The 21,675-nt window shown below is 42.5% G+C and overlaps 1 protein-coding gene across 1 annotated transcript; it reads left to right on the top strand.

Moving 5' to 3' along the window:
* Positions 1-6,339: 6,339 nt before the first annotated feature.
* LOC100337924 (olfactory receptor 3A2) lies at positions 6,340-7,287 on the top strand. Its single transcript, XM_002719035.4, has one exon. It carries the CDS (start codon positions 6,340-6,342, stop codon positions 7,285-7,287), a length of 948 nt encoding a protein of 315 aa, XP_002719081.4.
* The last annotated feature ends 14,388 nt before the right edge of the window (positions 7,288-21,675 follow it).

Below are 21,675 nucleotides of genomic sequence, written 5' to 3'. Positions count from 1 at the left end.
TGTCTTTCCAAAGCCATGTAGTTTTCTCCCTACAGTACATCCCTATAAATAACCTTAACAAGTTAAATAAAATTTAAATATAAATTTTGAGATATTTATATACATACACCACAAACATTTACTGATTTCTAAAACTTTTGCACTAATTTATGCATTTACTGAGTTATGATAGTGTCTGTTTACCCACATCTTTGCTATTAAGGGTTGTTATACAACTCATGACAAGAGCCTAGGGTGATTACTGATGCCATAAACAAGAGTGTCAATTTGTTAAGTCAACAACAGGAGTCACTGTGCACTTACTCCTTATGTAGATCTCTGTCCTTAATGTGCTATACAGTGTGATTTAATGCTATAACTAGTACTCAAACAGTATTTTTCACTTTGTGTTTCTATGTGGTTGCAATCTCTTGAAATCTTTACTTAATATACACTAAACTGATCTTCTGTATATAAAGAGAATTGAAAATGAATCTTGATGTGAATGGAAGGGGAGAGGGAGCGGGAAAGGGGAGGGTTGCTGGTGGGAGGGAAGTTATGGGGGGAAGCCATTGTACTCTATAAGCTGTACTTTGGAAATTTATATTCATTAAATAAAAGTTTAAAAAGGGTTGTTATAAATAAATATCTTGTTACAACCTACAGGTTGAGAAACTGTAGGATTTTTACTGAATTTTTCCCAGCTTTAGTGAGCTAAAATTTAAATAAAAACTGTATTTATTGGGGCTGGCACTGTGGCGTAGCGGGTAAAGCTGACACCTGCAGTGCTGGCATTCCATATGGGTGCTGGTTCGAGTCCTAGCTGCTCCACTTCCAATCCAGCTCTCTGCTACGGCCTGGGAAAGTAGTAGAAGATGGCCCAAGTCCTTGGGCCTCTACACTATGTGGGAGACCTGGAAGAGGCTCCTGGATCCTGTCTTCAGATTGGCTCAGCTCCAGCTGTTGTGGCCAATTGGAAAGTAAACCAGCAGACGGAAGACCTCTCTCTCTCTCTCTTTTTCTCCCTCTCTCTCTCTCTCTCTCTCTCTCTGCCTATTCTCCTTTCTCTGTGTAACTGTGCCTTTCAAATAAATACATCTTTTAGAAAATTGTATTTATTTACAGTGTACATGTGGTGCTTTTTACGCATGAATACATCATGAAAGATTTCATCAATCTAGATATATTTTTACACATACACACATACATAATTATAGTGGGGTCTACAGTTCTACTCAGCACAGCAAATTAAAGGAACTCTTAGCAGTGAACAAATTACTTCTTCTTGATAAATGACTGGGATTTCCTTTCCCAGACTATACTGAGAACTGAGCCTAATTATTTTGGAGGCACTGAGGGAGGTGGAAGAAGTTCTTAAGGTGGACAGGAATCATTCGTGAGACTCTGCTTCAAATGAGGTGATGTCATGATCCTCAGCAAAAGGAGATTTCTCTCCAGTAGCAAGGGGAGGGGATGCCCCTGCCCATAGGTATTTAAGATTCTTGGGCTCATCAGCTCAAACACCCACATCTCAGGACTTAGGACCTCACTCCTTCCTTATCAGAGCCCTGAGTTTAGCAGAGGGAATACACCCAAGCTACATACTCAGCCTCCCTGTAGCTTTCTCACCCTTACAGTGAAGCTCCTGACCTGATTCTCAACAATTGGAGCCTAATGGCTACAAGAGAAAAATGTCTCATTAGATGTTGCCATGGAAGCTTTCTGGCAGTCACAACACACCCTGAGTGGTAGTTGGCCCTCTGAACCTTTCAATCCTATTTCTTCCAGTCTTCCAAAGAAGTTAAGATCTTAAATTCTCCTTATTCTTGAAACTTCACAATTCTTATAATCACCATGGTTCTAATAACATAAATGCACTAGAGCTAACACATAACCCAGGGCTCAGCCTTCCACCTATACCTGATCCTTATCTACTGTGAGCAAGTCTTAGTAACCTTGATGCTATCATATGCTAGTGATTATCATGAACCCACTTACTCCAAGCAGTGGTAAATGGTGCAGTTTCAAAATTCCATCTGGCAGATATGCTTCCTAGGGCTAGTCCCAGTACCGACTGTCTTAACTGGGTTCCTACCAAAGCAGAACCTGAGACAAGATTGTGTGAATGTGGTTTAATCAGGAAATTGTCTCAGGGAGCAAGAAACAGCTTCCTTATTAGGGAGGTTGTCGAAAGGATTTATGAACCCTTTGGTTTATAAATCCTATGACTTATGAAGAGAGTGAGACACAGTAGGGAGGTGGGTCCCTCACCGAAGAGTGAATAACTAAAGTCCTTCCTGTGCAGAGACTTGATTTGCAAGAGCAGACAGAATGGCTCCCAGGACAGTCACAGGACTGTGTGAATAAACGAGGTGGAGTTTTATCCGCTGGATCCCATTCCCCCTTATCAAGTGGCCATCTTCACTTTAGTAACCTGATGGAATTAACTTCCCTAGTATTCCTGACACCAGAGGCTACACTTTGTTATATTACAAAAGCCCACTGAGAGTGTCCACTCCACTCCAACCATGGCTGAAATAGGAAAGCAGGCTTAGACTCAGAACATCAACGTCTGCTACCATCTACTTGAACGAATTGTTGTGAGGATTGATAGCATACCAATCTGCCTTGCTTAGCATATCATCACAGACACAAAGAGCACTCATAAGTGTTATCAGTGGGTAGGCTGATATACGGTTGAACCTTTACTGATAGCATAATGAATATTACTTCATTTAATGCTCACAGCAGTCCTCCATGGTGGAGAATATGCTCATTGCTTAGACAAGGAAACAGACCCCTCAGGGGTCCAGCAGCTTGCCCATCAGAAGAGCAGGTCTTTGATGCTTTGATGCTTTTCCTACCACACCAGACTTCCCCAGCAGTAGAAGGGGAGGATTCTCTCTTTGGAGAGGGAATGTTGGGAACTTAGCTGTTCACGGGATTAAGAGTTGAAGGAACACATTCCTCAACTTCCCTACACCTTCTGTTCACTCAGCTGTGACCTTCCCCGGAGCTCTCAATTTCTATGACCTGACTTAGAAAACCGTGTTGGTAGACAGCATCCCAGGAATCCCCCACTATGACATAGATTTCCTACAGCCATTTCCAGAGTCATTATGGGATCCCCAAGACACAGTCCCAGTGGCTTCTACTAACAGGGCCCCAGGAGAGAAAGCACCAAGGTTCCTGAGGACTCATTAGGAAGCTGATGAAGAAAACATCTCCATCTTGCCTCCCATCTGGGGCCTGCCCTTCTCCCAGGGCCCACAGCAAGTCTGGACATTGGCTTATCTCTGCTCAAATACCCTGAGTTGACGTCTGAGAAAGATAATCTCTCCAATAGGACACCAATATCTAGTCCCAGCTGCACCTCTCACTTCTGAGACGGCTTTCAGGACATGTGCAAGTCCTCTATGCCTCGTCACACCAGCACTGAAGCAGAGCTTGTATCCTCCACTCTCACTACCTGCCCACAGAGCCAGGGCTAGAGAGATCTGAACACCAGACGTTGTAGTCATCGCATGAAGAGCTTGTGGCATTCCCTTTCCCATGAGCTCCCCACCCCTCTCTGCTTTAGGGCTGATTTCTGATTCCTCTGAGATAACACTGCAATGAAGATAACAGCTTGGTTTGCCCTCACTTACACCTCACATATTTAGCCTCTCACTGCTGAGTGGGTAACAGGGTCTGCACAGCTCATCTTATTTCCTGAAGAAACTTCACAGCCCTCCATGTCCGTTCCAGGCTGAGGATGCTCAGAGATCCATTCTCTGCTTCTACAAAACAGACCAAGGCTGTATACAGATGCCCCAGAAACAGAAAACCCATTTAAGGGAAGGAACTGAAACTGTAACCTGGGAGTCCTGGCTCCTTTGCTGGTCTTTTCTCTCTCTTGGATGAGGCCTGCTCTGCTAATTTCAGAGGTGAGTAGGAAGGGACTTGCTGAATCCAGTTCACTCACTGGAGCCTGGAACCTTCGCTGCATTGAAGGCTTTGTTGAGCCTTTGGGGTTCCAGAGCATGAGGAGTCACAGCTCATAGGGAGAGCCTCAGAGTGGTCATGCAGGAGGGCTCCTCCATGGACCCTGTCAGACACTCTGGATGTCTCTGGGGAGTCAGAAACCTCTGGTTTTAAGTATGATGCATCTCTGGCAACCTGAGGCTTGGCAGCAGTGGCTTCCACCATCTGTGAGGAATGGCCTCCTAAGGGATTAGCCTTTGTATAATTTACATGAAAAGTTTACATGTGGACTGCTACATGACATGCTTGTCCCAGCAAGGAACAGGCATCCCTGCAACCCTTGCAGTTGCACTTCACCCTGCACCTCCTTAGAATCAACTAATCCATAAACTCTACTTCATGCTCCTGTGTCAAGAATGTCTTCCAAGACCAGTCCAGCTCACCCTGATGCTCCTCCTCAAAATCCTGCAGGTGTTTGAGCCACCCACTTATTTAAGAAATATTAGGTAACTGCTGTGTGTGAAGCACTCTGATGAGTATTGCTGCTGAAAAATGAACCAAACTTTCTTCTGTCCTCAAGCCACAGAAAAGAAGGGGCCATAAATTCTCTAGAGAAAGGACTCCCAACAAATAACGTATTGTCAGAGTTTGAGGGGATAGAGATGAGAGAAAAAGAAGGAGGGAAGGGAGAGATCTATTTTAGACAGGAAAGTTTCAAGGAAAAATCAATCCAGCTGCCAGCATTTGAGCCAAGTCTTGAAATCCTTGGGCATGTGGAGTTGGAGGGAAGCTACTGCAAGAGCAAAAACAGCATGAGCAAGGAGGTAGAAAAGCACAGGGCTGCCATCCGGTGCTGTTGTTAAAACAGACCCCAGAGGGAGAATGAGGAGCGTCAATTATGCTTTAATACACCATGTGAAGAGCTCTGTTCACCATAGATTTGTTAATTCGCAAAGCTTCCATCATCTACCAATTTCATCAATGCTAAGCAGGCCTGAGGATGATTTCTGCCTTCCCCTAAATCACATGGTCCCTGAATTTTAAGGACATCTTGGAGATCACCACATCCAAGTTCTTCTCCATGGAGTCTCCTTATTGCTGTTTCCCAATGGCCTGAGCACACACAACAAATACATTCTAGTGTTAAAGCTTAGTTAACAGCAAGGACACTAGGGATTTATTGGATGAGAGATTTTTATTTTATATTCTGTAGTATGGCCTCTCACCCCGGAGAACTGTACTTGGCTGGTCTTTCCAACATCACAATCCTGAGTCTATTTCTCTGATTCTTGTCATACCTTCACTTGATCTTCACTATTGCTAGAAAGCTTTAAATCTGAGTTATATATTTAAATACTTTCTAGCTTCTCTGACAATATGAATTTTTCTGTCTTGATGTCAGCTTATTGATTTAAGCTGAATCTTCAGAGAAAAATGAAGAATTTCCAACTAAATCTTACTACATTCAAAGAGAAAGTCTACTTTTATCTTATTTTCCTGAATATTCTAATTTATCTAGGAGACAATGGGAAGGAAGGGATGGTGATGGCATTGGGCATTTTAACAAAGGGCAAGCTGAGTGGCCAGTGCTGTGGTGTAGCAGGTACAGCCATTGCCTGCAGCGCAGCATCACATGTGGGTGCTGATTCAAGCCCAAGTTGCTCCTTCCAATCCAGCTCCCTGGTAACAGCTTGAGAAAGCAGTGCCCAAGATGGCCCAAGTGTCTGGGCTCCTACACCCACATAGGAGACTCCAAAGACACTCCTGGCTACTGGCTTTGATGCGGCCCAGCCTCGGCCCTTGTAGCCATTTGGAGAGTGAACCAGAAGATGGAATATCTCTCTCTTTCTCTCCAACTCCAACTCTGATTTTCAAATAAATAAATAAAAATCTTTGGGAAAAAAGAGCAAGGTGAAGGTACTGAGGTGATAGAAGAGATCAATGAGTGAGGTGTGGCCTGGGAAGTGGGAAAGTATTCCCCTAGAATACTGGGAATTCTAACTCCCCATGCAGGATCTCTGTCCTCAATGAGTTGTATTATGAGAATTAACTGTAAAACTAGTTCTCAGTGTGTGTGTGTGTGTGCAAAATAGTACAGAGTTGGTCTTCTGTGTATGAAGTTAACTGAAAATGAATCTTAATGGAGAATGGGACTGGCAAGGGGAGAGGGAGGAGGAGGAGGGGTGGAAGTCTGGGTGGGAAGGATGTTATGGTGAGAAGAATAAATATATTCCTAAGTTGTATTTATGAAATTTGTATTCCTTAAAAAATAAATTAAAGAAAACAATACTGGGAATTCACAATGAGGAATCTACAATCATGCAAAGACTAAAAATGTGCATGTTGAATCAGTGAATAAGTGGATTTTTATACACTCTCATTTCCTTACAGGAACTCATGGGTCTGGAAACTGGGACCAACAGCACAGCTCTTACAGAGTTCATTCTGCTGGGCCTGGTGGAAACTGGAAAGCTAGAGTCTGTGCTATTTGTCTTCTTCCTCTTTGCCTACCTGGTCACAGTCGGGGGCAACCTCAGCATCCTGGCTGCCATCTTGATGGAACCCAAACTCCACTCCCCCATGTACTTCTTCCTGGGGAACCTGTCAGTGCTGGATGTTGGGTGCATCACAGTCACCGTCCCTCCAATGCTGGGCCGCCTTGTGTCCCACAAGCGTACAATTTCCTACCATGCCTGCCTCTCCCAGCTCTTCTTCTTCCACTTTTTAGCTGGTGTGGACTGCTTCCTGTTGACAGCCATGGCATATGACCGGTTCCTGGCCATCTGCCGGCCCCTCACCTACAGCACCCGCATGAGCCAGACAGTCCAGAGGACATTGGTGGTTGTGTCCTGGGCTTGTGCCTTCACCAATGCACTGACCCACACCGTGGCCATATCCACACTGAACTTCTGTGGTCCCAAAGAGGTCAACCACTTCTACTGTGACCTCCCACAGCTCTTCCAGCTCTCCTGCTCCAGCACCCAGCTCAACGAGCTACTGCTTTTTGGTCTGGGAATCCTCATGGCAGGTGCACCTGTAATTCTCATTGTCACCTCCTACCTCCACGTGGCAGCTGCAGTCCTACAAATCCGCTCCTCTGAGGGCAGGAAGAAGGCCTTCTCCACGTGTGGCTCCCACCTCACTGTGGTTTGCCTTTTCTACGGGACAGGTATCTTCAACTACATGCGACTTGGTTCAGAGGAGGCTTCAGATAAGGATAAAGGGGTTGGGATTTTCAACACTGTCATCAACCCCCTGCTGAACCCGCTGATCTACAGCCTCAGAAACTCTGACATGCAGGCCACTCTAAGGAGGATATTTGTGGGAAGGCGGTCATTGATCTGAAAGGTGATAAAGTCCCTCCTTTTATGCCTTTCCTAATGGAGAAAATTTTCCCATGAAGGCAATAAGTGTTTTAAAAATGGTCTGGTCTTGGGCTGGCGCCACGGCTCAATAGGCTAATCCTCCGCCTTGTGGCGCTGGCACACTGGGTTCTAGTCCCATTTGGGGCGCTGGATTCTGTCCTGGTTGCCCCTCTTACAAGTCAGCTTTCTGCTATGGCCCGGGAGCGCAGTGAAGGATGGTCCAAGTGCTTGGGCCCTGCACCCCATGGGAGACCAGGAGAAGCACCTGGTTCCTGCCTTCAGATCAGCACCATGCACCGGCCGCAGTGGCCATTGGAGGGTGAACCAACGGAAGGAAGACCTTTCTCTCGAGGTCTCTCTCTCTCTCTCACTATCCACTCTGCCTGTAAAAAAAATGGTCTGGTCTATAATCCTTTTTCCTATATTCTATTGCTAGAAGGCCAGTATTTTGTTTATCCTATGAGAAAACCCTATATCATTCATTCATTTATTCACTCAACAAATGTTTATTGAATCACTTCTATAATCCAAATAGTCTTCCAGGGCTTTGGTGGACAAAACAGACAAAGGTCTCTGCACACATGCAACTCACATGCTATACAAGTAGACAAAATGAATAAGCAACATTAGATAGTGTATGGCGTGATGGTAAGTGCTATTGAGAAATGTGAAATTATAGGGATGTGAAGTCAGGTGCTGCTGAGCAAGCTCCCCAGGGTTGGCTACTTTGTTTTTTCTTTTTATTTGATGGATAGAGTTAGACAGTGAGAGAGACAGACAGAGAGAAAGATCTTCCTTCTGTTGGTTCACCCCCCAAATGGCCACTATGGCCAGAACTATGCCGATCCAAAGCCAGGAGCCAGGTGCTTCCTCCTGGCCTCCCATGCGGGTGCAGGGGCCCAAGCACTTGGGCCATCCTCCACTGCCTTCCCAGGCCACAGCAGAGAGCTGGACTGGAAGAGGAGCAACTGGGACTAGAACCTGGTGTCCACATGGGATGCTGGCCCCCAGGCAGAGGATTAACCAAGTGAGCCATGGTGCCGGCCTCTTTTTAAAAAATATTTATTTATTCATTTGAAAGTCACAGTTATAAAGAGGCAGAGAGGGAGAGATCTTCCATCCACTTGTTCACTCCCCAAATGGCTGCAACAGCTGGAGCTGTGCTGATCCGAAGCCAGGAGCCTGGGTCTCCATACAGGTACAGGGTCTCAAAGACTTGGGCCATCTTTCACTGCTTTCCCAGGCCAAAGCAGAGAGCTGGATTGGAAGAGGAGCAGCCGGGACTCAAACCAGCACCCATATGGGATGCCGGCACTGCAGGCTTCTTGCTTCACCTGCTACACCACAGCACAGGCCCTGTGTTCCCTTTCTGGGTACAGTTGCAGCCTTGGCAGCTCTGTTTGCCTGGGAAGCAATGCCCCTTGTAGAAGAGCAATTTGGTTAATCACAGCCTAAGTAACTGAAAATATCATTGCAATGCATCCTTCTAATGGGGATGTGAGATTCCTTCCAGACAAGATAGTGGAAGGCTGATTTTTAAACATGGGCCTGGTGGAAAAGATTCACTCAATGGTAGCTCTTCACCTCCAAGTCAGTTAGTGTCTTCTCTCCACTGCCACATAAGAATCCCTGGGGATGTTTAGGAGTGAGAAAGAACCCCCTAAATAAAAACCACCTTAATGTAGACAAATACATCTGAAATCAAAAAGGAATGTTCCATGTCCAGTGCTTGCCATGTGTTTTTCTGTCATTTCCTGTCACCTTCACATATATAGAAAGTTTTTGTGGTAATCCAAGATGGTGGGTTAGCACCAGGATGGTCTGACTCACGTGGGGAAAGATTAATATTTAAAAAGGGGGAGAAACTACACACCTAAGATAAAGCCACTGGTAAACCACAGTGGGAAATCCAGAGAGAAAAAATAGAGACTTCCGGGTCTGCGCTGAAAGAGCAAATAAGAATCAAAAAGGCAGCAGAGGCTTGGACCCGGGGATGAGGACGCCAGCCCCAGCTTCCAAGTGAGAGGGGAATCTGCAGGCCCTCGGCACTGAAGATAGCAGTGGGAGGGAGAACTTGGAGAACTGCTTTTGAATTTCCATGCAAGCCCCCAGGATAGCAGAGGCAGGATAAAATAAGTAAGCAAGTAAGTAAGTAAATAATAAATAAATAAATAAATAAATAAATAAATAAATAAAGAGGTGCCACACCTCTCCCCCCTCTGTCCCCTTTCCTCCCGCCAAGGGTCATGTGATTTTTTTTTCTGTATGTAGGCTGGTGGCTACTGCCCCCACCTCCTGTGCACACACCCAGCAATACAGGGGGTAACCTCACCCCCAACCCAAGCAGCAGGGGCCACAACAATTCAGAAGAATTCTGTCCCACTCCATACCATACCAGTTGCCTGGCAATGGAAGGGGAAGCCCCGCATATGGGTCTCTCTTATCCACCAATGAGAAGTGAGCTAGGTTGTAGTGGGCGAAGGCTTGGTGTGCTTGCAACCCACAGATCTGACCAGAGGAAAGAACCCACCTTGGGAGCTGCGTCCAGGACAAAGTGAAGCTAAGCCCTGGGCAACTACAGAGCACTTCCCCTCAACCCCCGAGCTCCTCAGTTACCTATAGCAGCTCATAACAGAGGGAACCGTGCTCACAGAAAAGACTCCACAGATCAAAGGTGCAGTTCATTAAGCAGTATGAATGAGTGCTGAGCACACCAGGGACTAACTCCGGGGCAACCCGTGGCTGTGAGGAGAAGGGTGGGTCACACCAACAGAAGTGACCAACCTTTTCCATCCAGATAACCAGAGGAGAGCTACCAAGCCCAATGGGGATCTTGCCTTGGATACTTACGCTACCCTGGAATACTGAACAGAGCACCCAGGCCACAGCCAGCACACATCTTTTGGTACTCACCGCAAGTAAAGGTGTCCCACTAAGCCACAGAGACACAAACCAAAGATAAAAGCCATCAGATGATAAAAAAAAAAAACCTACACAAATGCTGAAAAACAAAGGAAGAAATTTAAGTAAGACACTATGAGCCCCCCAAAGGAACACGACAACTCCTCAATATTAGAAGGTGAAGATGAAGAGATCGAGGATACGCCAGAAACAGAATTCAGAAAATTAATCGTCAGATTACTTAGAAGCAATGAGAAGCAAATTCACAATCTAAATGAAAAGCACTCCCAAGAAATTGAGATATTAAAGAGAAGTCAGAATGAAATACTAGAAATGAAGAGTTCAATAGATCAAATAAAAAATGCAGTGGAAAAATTTAACAACAGAGTCGGTGAAAGAATATCTGAACTAGAAGAACTGGAAATTTTGCAATCAGACCAAAAACAACAAGAATAAATTAGAAAACTAAAAAACAGGTGGGAGGCGGAGCCAAGATGGCGGAATAGTGAGGGCGCGCACCGATAGTCCGGGAAATTTAGTTTAATAAAAGGGGAGTTACGGTAGCCGCAGAAAAAAAGAACCAGGAAAAAATTGCACGGGAAACCCTTCTGGATGGAGCAGCCGTGAATCGGAGGACCTACTGGGAGAACAAGGTCGCCCACCACGCGGAAGCCAAGTCACGGGACCGAGCTGCAGAAGCCCCAGGGTCTGCGCGCCAGTGCTCCAAGGGGAGTGCATGCCACACAGACAACAGTGGGGAGACTTGGGATGCTCAGGGCTCCGAGTCCACACATCGGCACTGGAAGGGGAGGTGAGCTCAATAACCCGAGACATTGGTGGGGAAACGGGGGTCAGAATCTAGAGGGGGGCCGGAAAGTGCAGCAAACTCACTATCGGAAAGAAGGAAAAAAAAAAAGCTTCGGGGTTTCTCTTCCCCCTAACCTTGCAAAGGTTACAAGGCTGCAAGGCTTGAAGAATTCCCAAGAGACAAAGAGCAGGCCTCCTCTCTGGATTTACATATCAATGGGGGAGAGCTAAGGAACTGAGTCACTACAATTCAGTAGCCTAGGCAACCCAGTGGGAGTCCAGAGGAGCCAAAGACTGGAAGCTAAATACCATCAATTCTGCACAGCCGTGCCCTGCGGTGTTACTTACCCCCTGAATAAATAAAATAAATAAATAAATAAAAAGAGAGAGATTTACCACGCATAACCTGAGGGTGTCACCTTTGCACACCCTTAACCAGGAAGAACCAGGCAGAGCTCTCAGGCCGCACCCATCTCAAGCCTCCAAGGCTCCTCCAACAGCAGGCAGTCCACTTAACACGGACACAGTATAAAAAAAAAAAAAAAGAAAAAAAAACGCACAGTGACGCAAGAAGAATTAACTATGCCGAGTAACAAACACAGAAATAGAGGGAGCAAGATCAACGATGACACTATGATGCCTCCAAATAAGCAAAACACCCCAAGCCAAGAGTATGAAGATGATGAGATAGAAGAAATGCAAGATACGGATTTCAAAAAATTTATGATAAGAACATTTAGAAGTTTTCAAAAGCAAATCCTTGAACTACAGAAATCCTTAATGGACAAGATTGAAAATCTCTCTCGTGAAAATGAAATTTTAAGGAAGAGTCAAAATGAAACTCAGAAACTAGTAGAACAGGAAAGTGTGATAGTGAAGAGAAATCAAAATGAAATGAAGAGCTCAATAGATCAAATGACAAACACATTAGAAAGCCTTAAAAACAGAATGGGTGAAGCAGAAGAGAGAATATCGGACTTAGAAGATAGAGCACAGGAAAACATACAGTCAAACCAAAGAAAAGAAGAGGAAATTAGAAACCTAAAAAATATTGTTGGGAATCTACAGGATACTATTAAAAAAACCAACATTCGAGTTCTAGGAGTTCCTGAAGGCATGGAGAGAGAGAAAGGATTGGAAGGCCTTTTTAGTGAGATACTAGCAGAGAACTTTCCAGGTTTGGAGAAGGACAGAGATATCCTAGTACAGGAAGCTCATAGAACCCCCAATAAACATGACCAAAAGAGATCCTCACCACGACACGTGGTAATTAAACTTACCACAGTGAAACATAAAGAAAAGATCCTAAAATGTGCAAGAGAGAAACGTCAGATTACTCTCAGAGGATCTCCAATCAGACTCACAGCTGACTTCTCATCAGAAACCCTACAGGCTAGGAGGGAATGGCGAGACAGCACAGGTGCTAAGAGAGAAAAATTGCCAGCCCAGAATATTATATCCTGCCAAGCTCTCATTTGTGAATGAAGGTGAAATAAAGACCTTTCATAGCAAACAGAAATTGAAAGACTTTGTGGCCACTTGTCCGGCCCTGCAAAAGATACTTAAAGATGTGCTACACTCAGAAACACAGAAACACGGCCATCAATATGAAAGAAGGGAAAGGAAGAACACCCACCAGTAAAAGAGCATGGGAAGCTCAAAGCATATACTAGAAAATATTTCCGGGAAAATGGCAGGGCAAAGTCACTACGTGTCAATAGTCACATTGAACATTAATGGTCTGAATTCTTCAGTTAAAAGACACCGTTTGGCTGACTGGCTCACAGAACACAACCCAACTATTTGTTGCCTACAAGAAACACATCTCTCTAACAAAGAGGCATGCAGACTGAAAGTGAAAGGTTGGAAAAAGATATTCCATGCCAACAGAAACCAAAAAAAAGCAGGTGTAGCCATATTAATATCAGACAAAATAAACTTTAATACAAAAACTGTTAAGAGAGACAAAGAGGGACACTATATAATGATTAAGGGTTCAATTCAACAGGAAGATGTAACTATTATAAATGTATATGCACCTAATTACAGGGCACCGGTCTATTTAAAAGATATGTTAAGGGACTTAAAGGGAGATTTAGATTCCAATACAATAGTACTGGGGGACTTCAATACTCCACTCTCAGAATAGACAGATCATCCGGACAGAAGATCAACAAGGAAACAGCAGATTTAATTGACACTATTGCCCAGATGGATCTAACAGATATCTACAGAACTTTCAACCCTACATCTACAGCCTTCACATTCTTCTCAGCAGCGCATGGAACCTTCTCTAGGATTGATCACATACTAGGCCATAAAGCAAGTCTCAGCAAATTTAAAAGAATTAGAATCATACCATGCAGCTTCTCAGACCACAGCGGGATGAAGCTGGAAATTAGCAACTCAGGAAACCCCAGAAAGTATGCAAACACATGGAGACTGAACAACATGCTCCTGAATGAACACTGGGTCATTCAAGAAATCAAAAGAGAAATCAAAAACTTTCTGGAAGTAAATGAAGACAACAACACAATATATCAAAACTTATAGGATACAGCAAAAGCAGTATTGAGAGGCAAATTTATAGCAATAGGTGCCTATACCAAGAAATTGAAAGGTACCAAATAAATGAGCTTTCAGCGCACCTCAAGGACCTAGAAAAACTGCAGCAAACCAAACCCAAATCTAGTAGGAGAAGAGAAATAATTAAAACCAGAGAAGAAATTAACAGGATTGAATCCAAAAAAACATTACAAAAAATCAGCCAAGCGAGAAGCTGGTTTTTTGAAAAAATAAACAAAATTGACACCCCATTGGCCCAACTAACTAAAAAAAGAAGAGAAAAGACCCAAATCAATAAAATCAGAGATGAAAAAGGAAACATAACAACAGACACCACAGAAATAAAAAGAATCATCAGAAATTACTACAAGGACCTGTATGCCAGCAAACAGGAAAACCTATCAGAAATGGATAGATTCCTGGACACATGCAATCTACCAAAATTGAACCATGAAGACATCGAAAACCTAAATAGACCCATAACTGAAACAGAAATTGAAACAGTAATAAAGTCCCTCCCAACAAAGAAAAGCCCAGGACCAGATGGATTCACTGCTGAATTCTACCAGACATTTAAAGAAGAACTAATCCCATTTCTTCTCAAACTATTCAGAACAATCGAAAAAGAGGGAATCCTCCCAAATTCTTTCTATGAAGTCAGCATCACCTTAATCCCTAAGCCAGAGAAAGATGCAGCACTGAAAGAAAATTACAGACCAATATCCCTGATGAACATAGACGCAAAAATCCTCAATAAAATTCTGGCCAATAGAATACAACAACACATCAGGAAAATCATCCACCCAGACCAAGTGGGATTCATCCCTGGTATGCAGGGATGGTTCAACATTCACAAATCAATCAATGTGATTCACCACATTAACAGACTGCAGAAGAAAAACCATATGATTATCTCAATTGATGCAGAGAAAGCATTTGATAAAATTCAACACCCTTTCATGATGAAAACTCTAAGCAAATTGGGTATAGAAGGAACATTCCTCAATATAATCAAAGCAATTTATAAAAAACCCACAGCCAGCATCCTATTGAATGGGGAAAAGTTGGAAGCATTTCCACTGAAATCTGGCACCAGGCAGGGATGCCCATTCTCACCACTGCTATTTAACATAGTTCTGGAAGTTTTAGCCAGAGCCATCAGACAAGAAAAAGAAAACAAAGGAATACAAATCAAGAAGGAAGAAGTCAAACTATCCCTCTTTGCAGACGATATGATTCTGTACTTAGAGGATCCAAAGAACTCTACTAAGAGACTATTGGAACTCATAGAGGAGTTTGGCAAAGTGGCAGGATATAAAATCAATGCACAAAAATCAACAGCCTTTGTATACACAAGCAATGCCATGACTGAGAAAGAACTGCTAAGATCAATCCCATTCACAATAGCTACAAAAACAATCAAATACCTTGGAATAAACTTAACCAAGGACGTTAAAGATCTCTACGATGAAAATTACAAAACCTTAAAGAAATAGAAGAGGATACCAAGAAATGGAAAAATCTTCCATGCTCATGGATTGGAAGAATCAACATCATCAAAATGTCCATTCTCCCAAAAGCAATTTATAGATTCAATGCAATCCCAATCAAGATACCAAAGACATTCTTCGCAGATCTAGAAAAAATGATGCTGAAATTCATATGGAGGCACAAGAGACCTCGAATAGCTAAAGCAATCTTGTACAACAAAAACAAAGCCGGAGGCATCACAATACCAGACTTCAGGACATACTACAGGGCAGTTGTAATCAAAACAGCATGGTACTGGTACAGAAACAGATGGATAGACCAATGGAACAGAATTGAAACACCAGAAATCAATCCAAACATCTACAGCCAACTTATATTTGATCAAGGATCTAAAACTAATTCCTGGAGCAAGGACAGTCTATTCAATAAATGGTGCTGGGAAAACTGGATTTCCACGTGCAGAAGCATGAAGCAAGACCCCTACCTTACACCTTACACAAAAATCCACTCCACGTGGATTAAAGACCTAAATCTACGTCCTGACACCATTAAGTCATTAGAGAACATTGGAGAAACCCTTCAAGATATTGGCACAGGCAAAGAATTTCTGGAAAAGACCTAGGAGGCACAGACAGTCAAAGCCAAAATCAACTATTGGGATTGCATCAAATTGAGAAGTTTCTGTACTGCAAAAGAAACAGTCAGGAGAGTGAAGAGACAACCGACAGAATGGGAAAAAATATTTGCAAACTATGCAACAGATAAAGGGTTAATAACCAGAATCTACAAAGAGATCAAGAAACTCCACAAAAACAAAACCAACAACCCACTTAAGAGATGGGCCAAGGACTTCAATAGACATTTTTCAAAAGAGGAAATCCAAATGGCCAACAGGCACATGAAAGAATGTTCAAGGTCACTAGCAATCAGGGAAATGCAAATCAAAACCACAATGAGGTTTCACCTCACCCCGGTTAGAATGGCTCACATACAGAAATCTACCAACAACAGATGCTGGCGAGGATGTGGGGAAAAAGGGACACTAACCCACTGTTGGTGGGAATGCAAACTGGTCAAGCCACTATGGAAATCAGTCTGGAGATTCCTCAGAAACCTGAAGATAACCCTACCGTTCGACCCAGCCATCCCACTCCTTGGAATTTACCCAAAGGAGTTTAAATTGATAAACAAAAAAGTGGTCTGCACCCTAATGTTTATTGCAGCACAATTCACAATAGCCAAGACCTGGAACCAACCTAAATGCCCATCAATGGTAGACTGGATAAAGAAATTATGGGATATGTATTCTTTAGAGTACTATACCGCAGTAAGAAACAACGAAATCCAGTCATTTGCAACAAAATGGAGGAATCTGGAACACATCATGCTGAGTGAAGTAAGCCAGTCCCAAAGGGACAAATACCATATGTTCTCCCTGATCGGTGACAACTGACTGAACACCAAAAAGGAAACCTCCTGAAGTGAAATGGACACTATGAGAAATGGTGACTTGATCAGCATAGCCCTGACTGCTAATGGACAACTTAATACATTATCCCTCATAGTATTTTTTTTGTCTGTTCTACTTAATATGACTGGTTTAATTCTGTAATTATCACACAGTTATTCTTAAGTGTTGAAAATTAACTGAAATGTGATCCCTGTTAAACATAAGAGTGGGAATAAGAGAGGGAAGAGATGTATAATTTGGGGCATGCTTGGGCTGACTTGCCCCAATTGGTAGAGTTGGAAACATACCAGGGGATTCCAATTCAATCCCATCAAGGTGGCATGTGCCAATGCCATCTCACTATTCCAAGTGATCAATTTCAGTTCACAATTGATCATAATGAAAGGACTAAGAGTCAAAGGGAGCACATAAACAAGTCTAGTATCTGCTAACACCAACCGATAGAATAAATAAAGGGGAGAGTGATCCAACATGGGAAGTGAGATACTCAGCAGACTCATAGAATGGCGGATGTCCTAAATAGCACTCTGGCCTCAGAATCAGCCCTAAAGGCACTCGGATCTGGCTGAAAAGCCCATGAAAGTATTTCAGGCATGGAAAGCCAAGACACTCTGGCAAAAAGATCTCTGTGAGTGAGATCCCAGTGGAAAGAACAGGTCTTCAAAGAGGGAGGTGCCTTTCTCTGAAGGGAGGAGAGAACCTCCACTTTGACTATGACCGTGTCTAAACAAGATAAGAGTCGGAGAACTCAAGGGGCTTCCATAGCCTTGGAAACTCATAACTGGTGCATAGGGAGATTACTGATGCCATAAACAGGAGTGTCAATTGGTAAAGTCAACAACAGGAGTCACTGTGCACTTACTCCTCATGTAGGATCTCTGTCCTTAACGTGCTGTACACTGAGGCTTAATGCTATAACGAGTACTCAAACAGTATATTTCACTTTGTGTTTCTATGGGGGTGCAAACGATTGAAATCTTTACTTAATGTACACTAAACTGATCTTCTGTAAAAAAAAAAAAAAGAAAGAAAAGAAATTATCCATTCCCAACTTGACTCTCACTGGGATTAAACATGACAATAGGTCTGATCTGATTTCATCATCATTTAAAAAAAATCATCTATTATTTTTCACTTTATGTTTCTGTGTGGGAGCAAACTGTTGAAATACTTACTTAAGGTATACTAAGCTGATCTTCTGTATATTAAGATAATCGAAAATGAATCTTGATGTGAATGGAAGGGGAGAGGGAGTGGGAAAGGGGAGGGTTGTGGGTGGGAGGGACGGTATGGGGGGGGAAGCCATTGTAACACATGAGTCGTACTTTGGAAATTTATATTCATTAAATAAAAGATAAAAAAAAAAGAAAAAAAAAGAAAACTAAAAAACACTGTTGGAGATCTAAAAGATACTATCAAATGACCCAACATACAGGTTCTAGGAGTTCCTGAAGGCATAGAAAAAGAGAAAGGATTAGAAGGCCTTTTTAATGAAATAATAACAGAAACCTTCCATAATTTGGAGGAAGAGACATCCAAGTACAGAAAGTACACAAAACTCGCTATACACATGGCTAGAAAAGATCTTTACCATGACACATTGTAGTAAAATTCTCCATAGTAAAACATAAAAAAAATATTCTAAAGTGTACATGAGAGAAATGCCAGATTACATTCAGAGGAACCCCAATTAGAATCACAGCAGACTTCTCATCAGAAATCCTATAGGCTAAGAGAGAATGGTGAGATATATTCCAAGTCTTAAGAGAAAAAAAAACTGTCAACCCAGAATATTGTACCCTGCAAAGCTCTTATTTAAGAATGAAGGTGAAATAAAGATCTTCCACAACAAACAGAAATTGAAAGAATTTTTCGCTACTTGCCCCAGCCCTACAAAAGATGCTCAAGGATATGCCACACACAGAAACAGGAACATCACTACAAAAAAAAAAAGGTGAAGGCAGAAAATTACCCAGTAAAAGTACAAAGGAAACCAAAAGTAAAAAAAATAGGAATATCAATGGAAATATGGCAGGGCAAAGTTGTTACTTAACAATAGTCACCCTAAATGTAAATGTTCTCAATACTCCATTTAAAAGAAACAGGCTGGATTAAAAAATAAAACCCATCTATTTGCTGCCTACAAGAAACACATCTTACCAATAATGATACTCACAGACTGAAAATGAAAGGATGGAGAAAGATAAAATATGCTATCAAAAATCAAAAAAGAGCTGTTGTAGCCATCCTAATATCAGACAAAATAGACTTTAACAAAAAAAACTGTTAAAAGAGACAAAGAAGGACACTATATAATGATTAAGGGATCAATTCAATGGGAAGATGTGATGATTATAAATAGTCACCTAATTATAAATATGCACCTGATCACAGGGCACCTGGCTATTTAAAAAAATGTTAATAAACTTAAAGGGAGACATAGACTCAAATAAAATAATAATGGGGGACCTCAGTACCCGACTTTCAGCAATGGACAGATCAACCACACAGAAAATCAGCAAGGGAACAACAGAGTTAATCAATACTAAAGACCAAATGGACCTAACAGATATCTGCAGAGCTTTCCATCCTACATCCACATAATACATTCTTCTCACAAGTGCATGGAACTTTCTCTAGGACTGACCATATGCTAAGCCATAAAGCAAGTCTCAGCAAATTCAAAAAAATCAAAATCATACCATGTTACTTCTCTGAGCATAATGGAATGAAATTGGTAATAAACAACTCAGGAATCACCAGAACATATGCAAACACATGGAGACTGAACAACATGCTCCTGAATGAACAGTGGGTCAATGAAGAAATCAAAAGAGAAATAAAAAAATTTCTCTAAACAAATGAAGATGACAATACAACATATCAAAACTTATTGGCCGGCGCCGCGGCTCACTAGGCTAATCCTCCGCCTAGCGGCGCCGGCACACCGGGTTCTAGCCCCGGTCGGGGTGCCAGATTCTGTCCCGGTTGCCCCTCTTCCAGGCCAGCCCTCTGCTGTGGCCAGGGAGTGCAGTGGAGCATGGCCCAGGTGCTTGGGCCCTGCACCCCATGGGAGACCAGGAAAAGCACCTGGCTCCTGGCTCCTGCCATCGGATCAGCGCGGTGCGCCGGCCGCAGTGCACCGGCCGCGGCGGCCATTGGAGGGTGAACCAATGGCAAAGGAAGACCTTTCTCTCTGTCTCTCTCTCTCACTGTCCACTCTGCCTGTCAAAAAAAAAAAAACTTATGGGGGCTGGCATTGCTGCTCAATAGGCTAATCCTCTGCCTGTGGCGCCAGCACCCCGGGTTCTAGTCCCGGTCAGGGTGCCAGATTCTGTCCCAGTTGCTCCTCTTCCAGTCCAGCTCTCTGCTGTGGCCCAGGAGTGCAGTGGAGGATGGCCCAAGTTCTTGGGCCCTGTACCCGCATGGGAGACCAGGAGAAGCACCTGGCTCCTGGCTTTGGATCAGCGCATTACGCCAGCTGCAGCGGCCATTGGGGGGTGAACCAATGGAAAAAGAAGACCTTTCTCTCTGTCTCTCTCTGTCTCTCTCACTGTCCACTCCACCTGTCCAAAAAAAAAAACAACTTATGGGACACAGCAAAAGCAGTGTTAAGAGGAAAGTTTATAGAAATTGGAGCCTACACCAAGAAACTAGAAAAGCACCAAATAAATAAGCTATCAATTTCAAAGACCTAAACAAAACAAAAGAAAAACAAACAAACAAACAAACAAAACAAGAAACCAAACCCAAAACTAGTAGGAGAAAAGAAGTAATTAAAATTAGAGAAGAAATCAGTAAAACTGAAACCCCCCAAAAAAATTACAAAAAAATCAGCAAAATGGAGAGCTGGTTTTTTAAAAAAATAAACAAAATTGACACACCATTGACCCAACTAACCAAAAAAATAAGGGAGAAGACCCAAAATTGTAAAATCTGAGATGAAAAAGGAAATGTAACAATAGACACCACAGAAATAAAAAAGAATCCTCATAAATTACTACAAAGAGCTGTAGGAAGCAAACTAGGAAACCTAGAAGAAATGTATAGATTCTTAGACACCTATGAACTATCTAAAACAAGCCATGAAGACATAGAAAACCTAAACAGACCAAAAACCAAGACAGAACTCAAATCAGTAATAATGATCCACCCAACAAAGAAAAGCCCAGGAATAGATGGCTTTACCACTAAATTCTACCAGACATCTAAAGAAAAACTAACTCCAATTCTTCTCAAGTTATTCAAAACAATTGAAAGGGAGGGAATCGTCCCAAATTCTTTCTATGAAGCCAGCATCACCTTAATTCCTAAACCTGAAAAAGATACAACAGAGAAAGAGAACTACAAACCAATCTCCCTGATGAACAAAGATGCAAAAATCCTCAACAAAATACTAGCCAATTGAATACAATAATACATCAGAAAGATCATTCACCAGGACCAAGTGGGATTCATCCCTGGAATGCAAGGATGGTTCAACATTCGCAAATCAATCAATGTGATACACCACATTAACAAATTGAAGAACAAAAACCATATGATTATCTCAATATATGCAGAGAAAGCATTTTACAAAATACAGCATCCTTTCATGATGAAAACTTTAAGCAAATGGGGAATAGAAAGAACATCTCTCAATACAATCAAGGCAATTCATGACAAACCCATGGCCAGTGTCCTATTGATCTGAGAAAAGCTGGAAGCATTCCCATTGAGTTCCGGAACCAGACAAGGATTCCCACTCTCACAATTGCTATTCAATATAGTCCTGGAAGTTTTAGCCAGAGCCATTAGATAAGAAAAGAAATCAAGGGATACAAATCAGGAAGGAGGAAGTCAGACTGTGCCTATTTGCAGATGACATGATCCTATATATAGGGGATCCTAAAGACTCCACCAGGAGACTACTGGAACTCATAGAAGAGTTTGGAAATGTAGCAGGATATAACATCAACACACAAAAGTCAACAACCTTTGTGTACATAGACAATGCCATCACTGAGAAAGAGTTTCTAAGATCAATCTCATTGACGATAGCTACCCAAAAAATACATTGGAATAAATTTAACCAAGGATGTCAAAGATCTCTACAATAGGAATTACAAAACATTAAAGAAAGAAATAAAAGAC

This window comes from Oryctolagus cuniculus, chromosome 17 (genome assembly GCF_051225735.1).
Source record: "Oryctolagus cuniculus isolate XC-2025 breed Fujian yellow rabbit chromosome 17, ASM5122573v1, whole genome shotgun sequence".
Classification (NCBI taxonomy): Eukaryota; Metazoa; Chordata; class Mammalia; order Lagomorpha; family Leporidae; genus Oryctolagus; species Oryctolagus cuniculus.
This window is presented reverse-complemented; position numbering and strand designations above follow the sequence as displayed.

Excerpts from the sequence above, each read along its gene's own strand:
- LOC100337924 (XM_002719035.4), top strand. The coding sequence starts at position 6,340 with ATGGGTCTGGAAACTGGGACCAACAGCACAGCTCTTACAGAGTTCATT.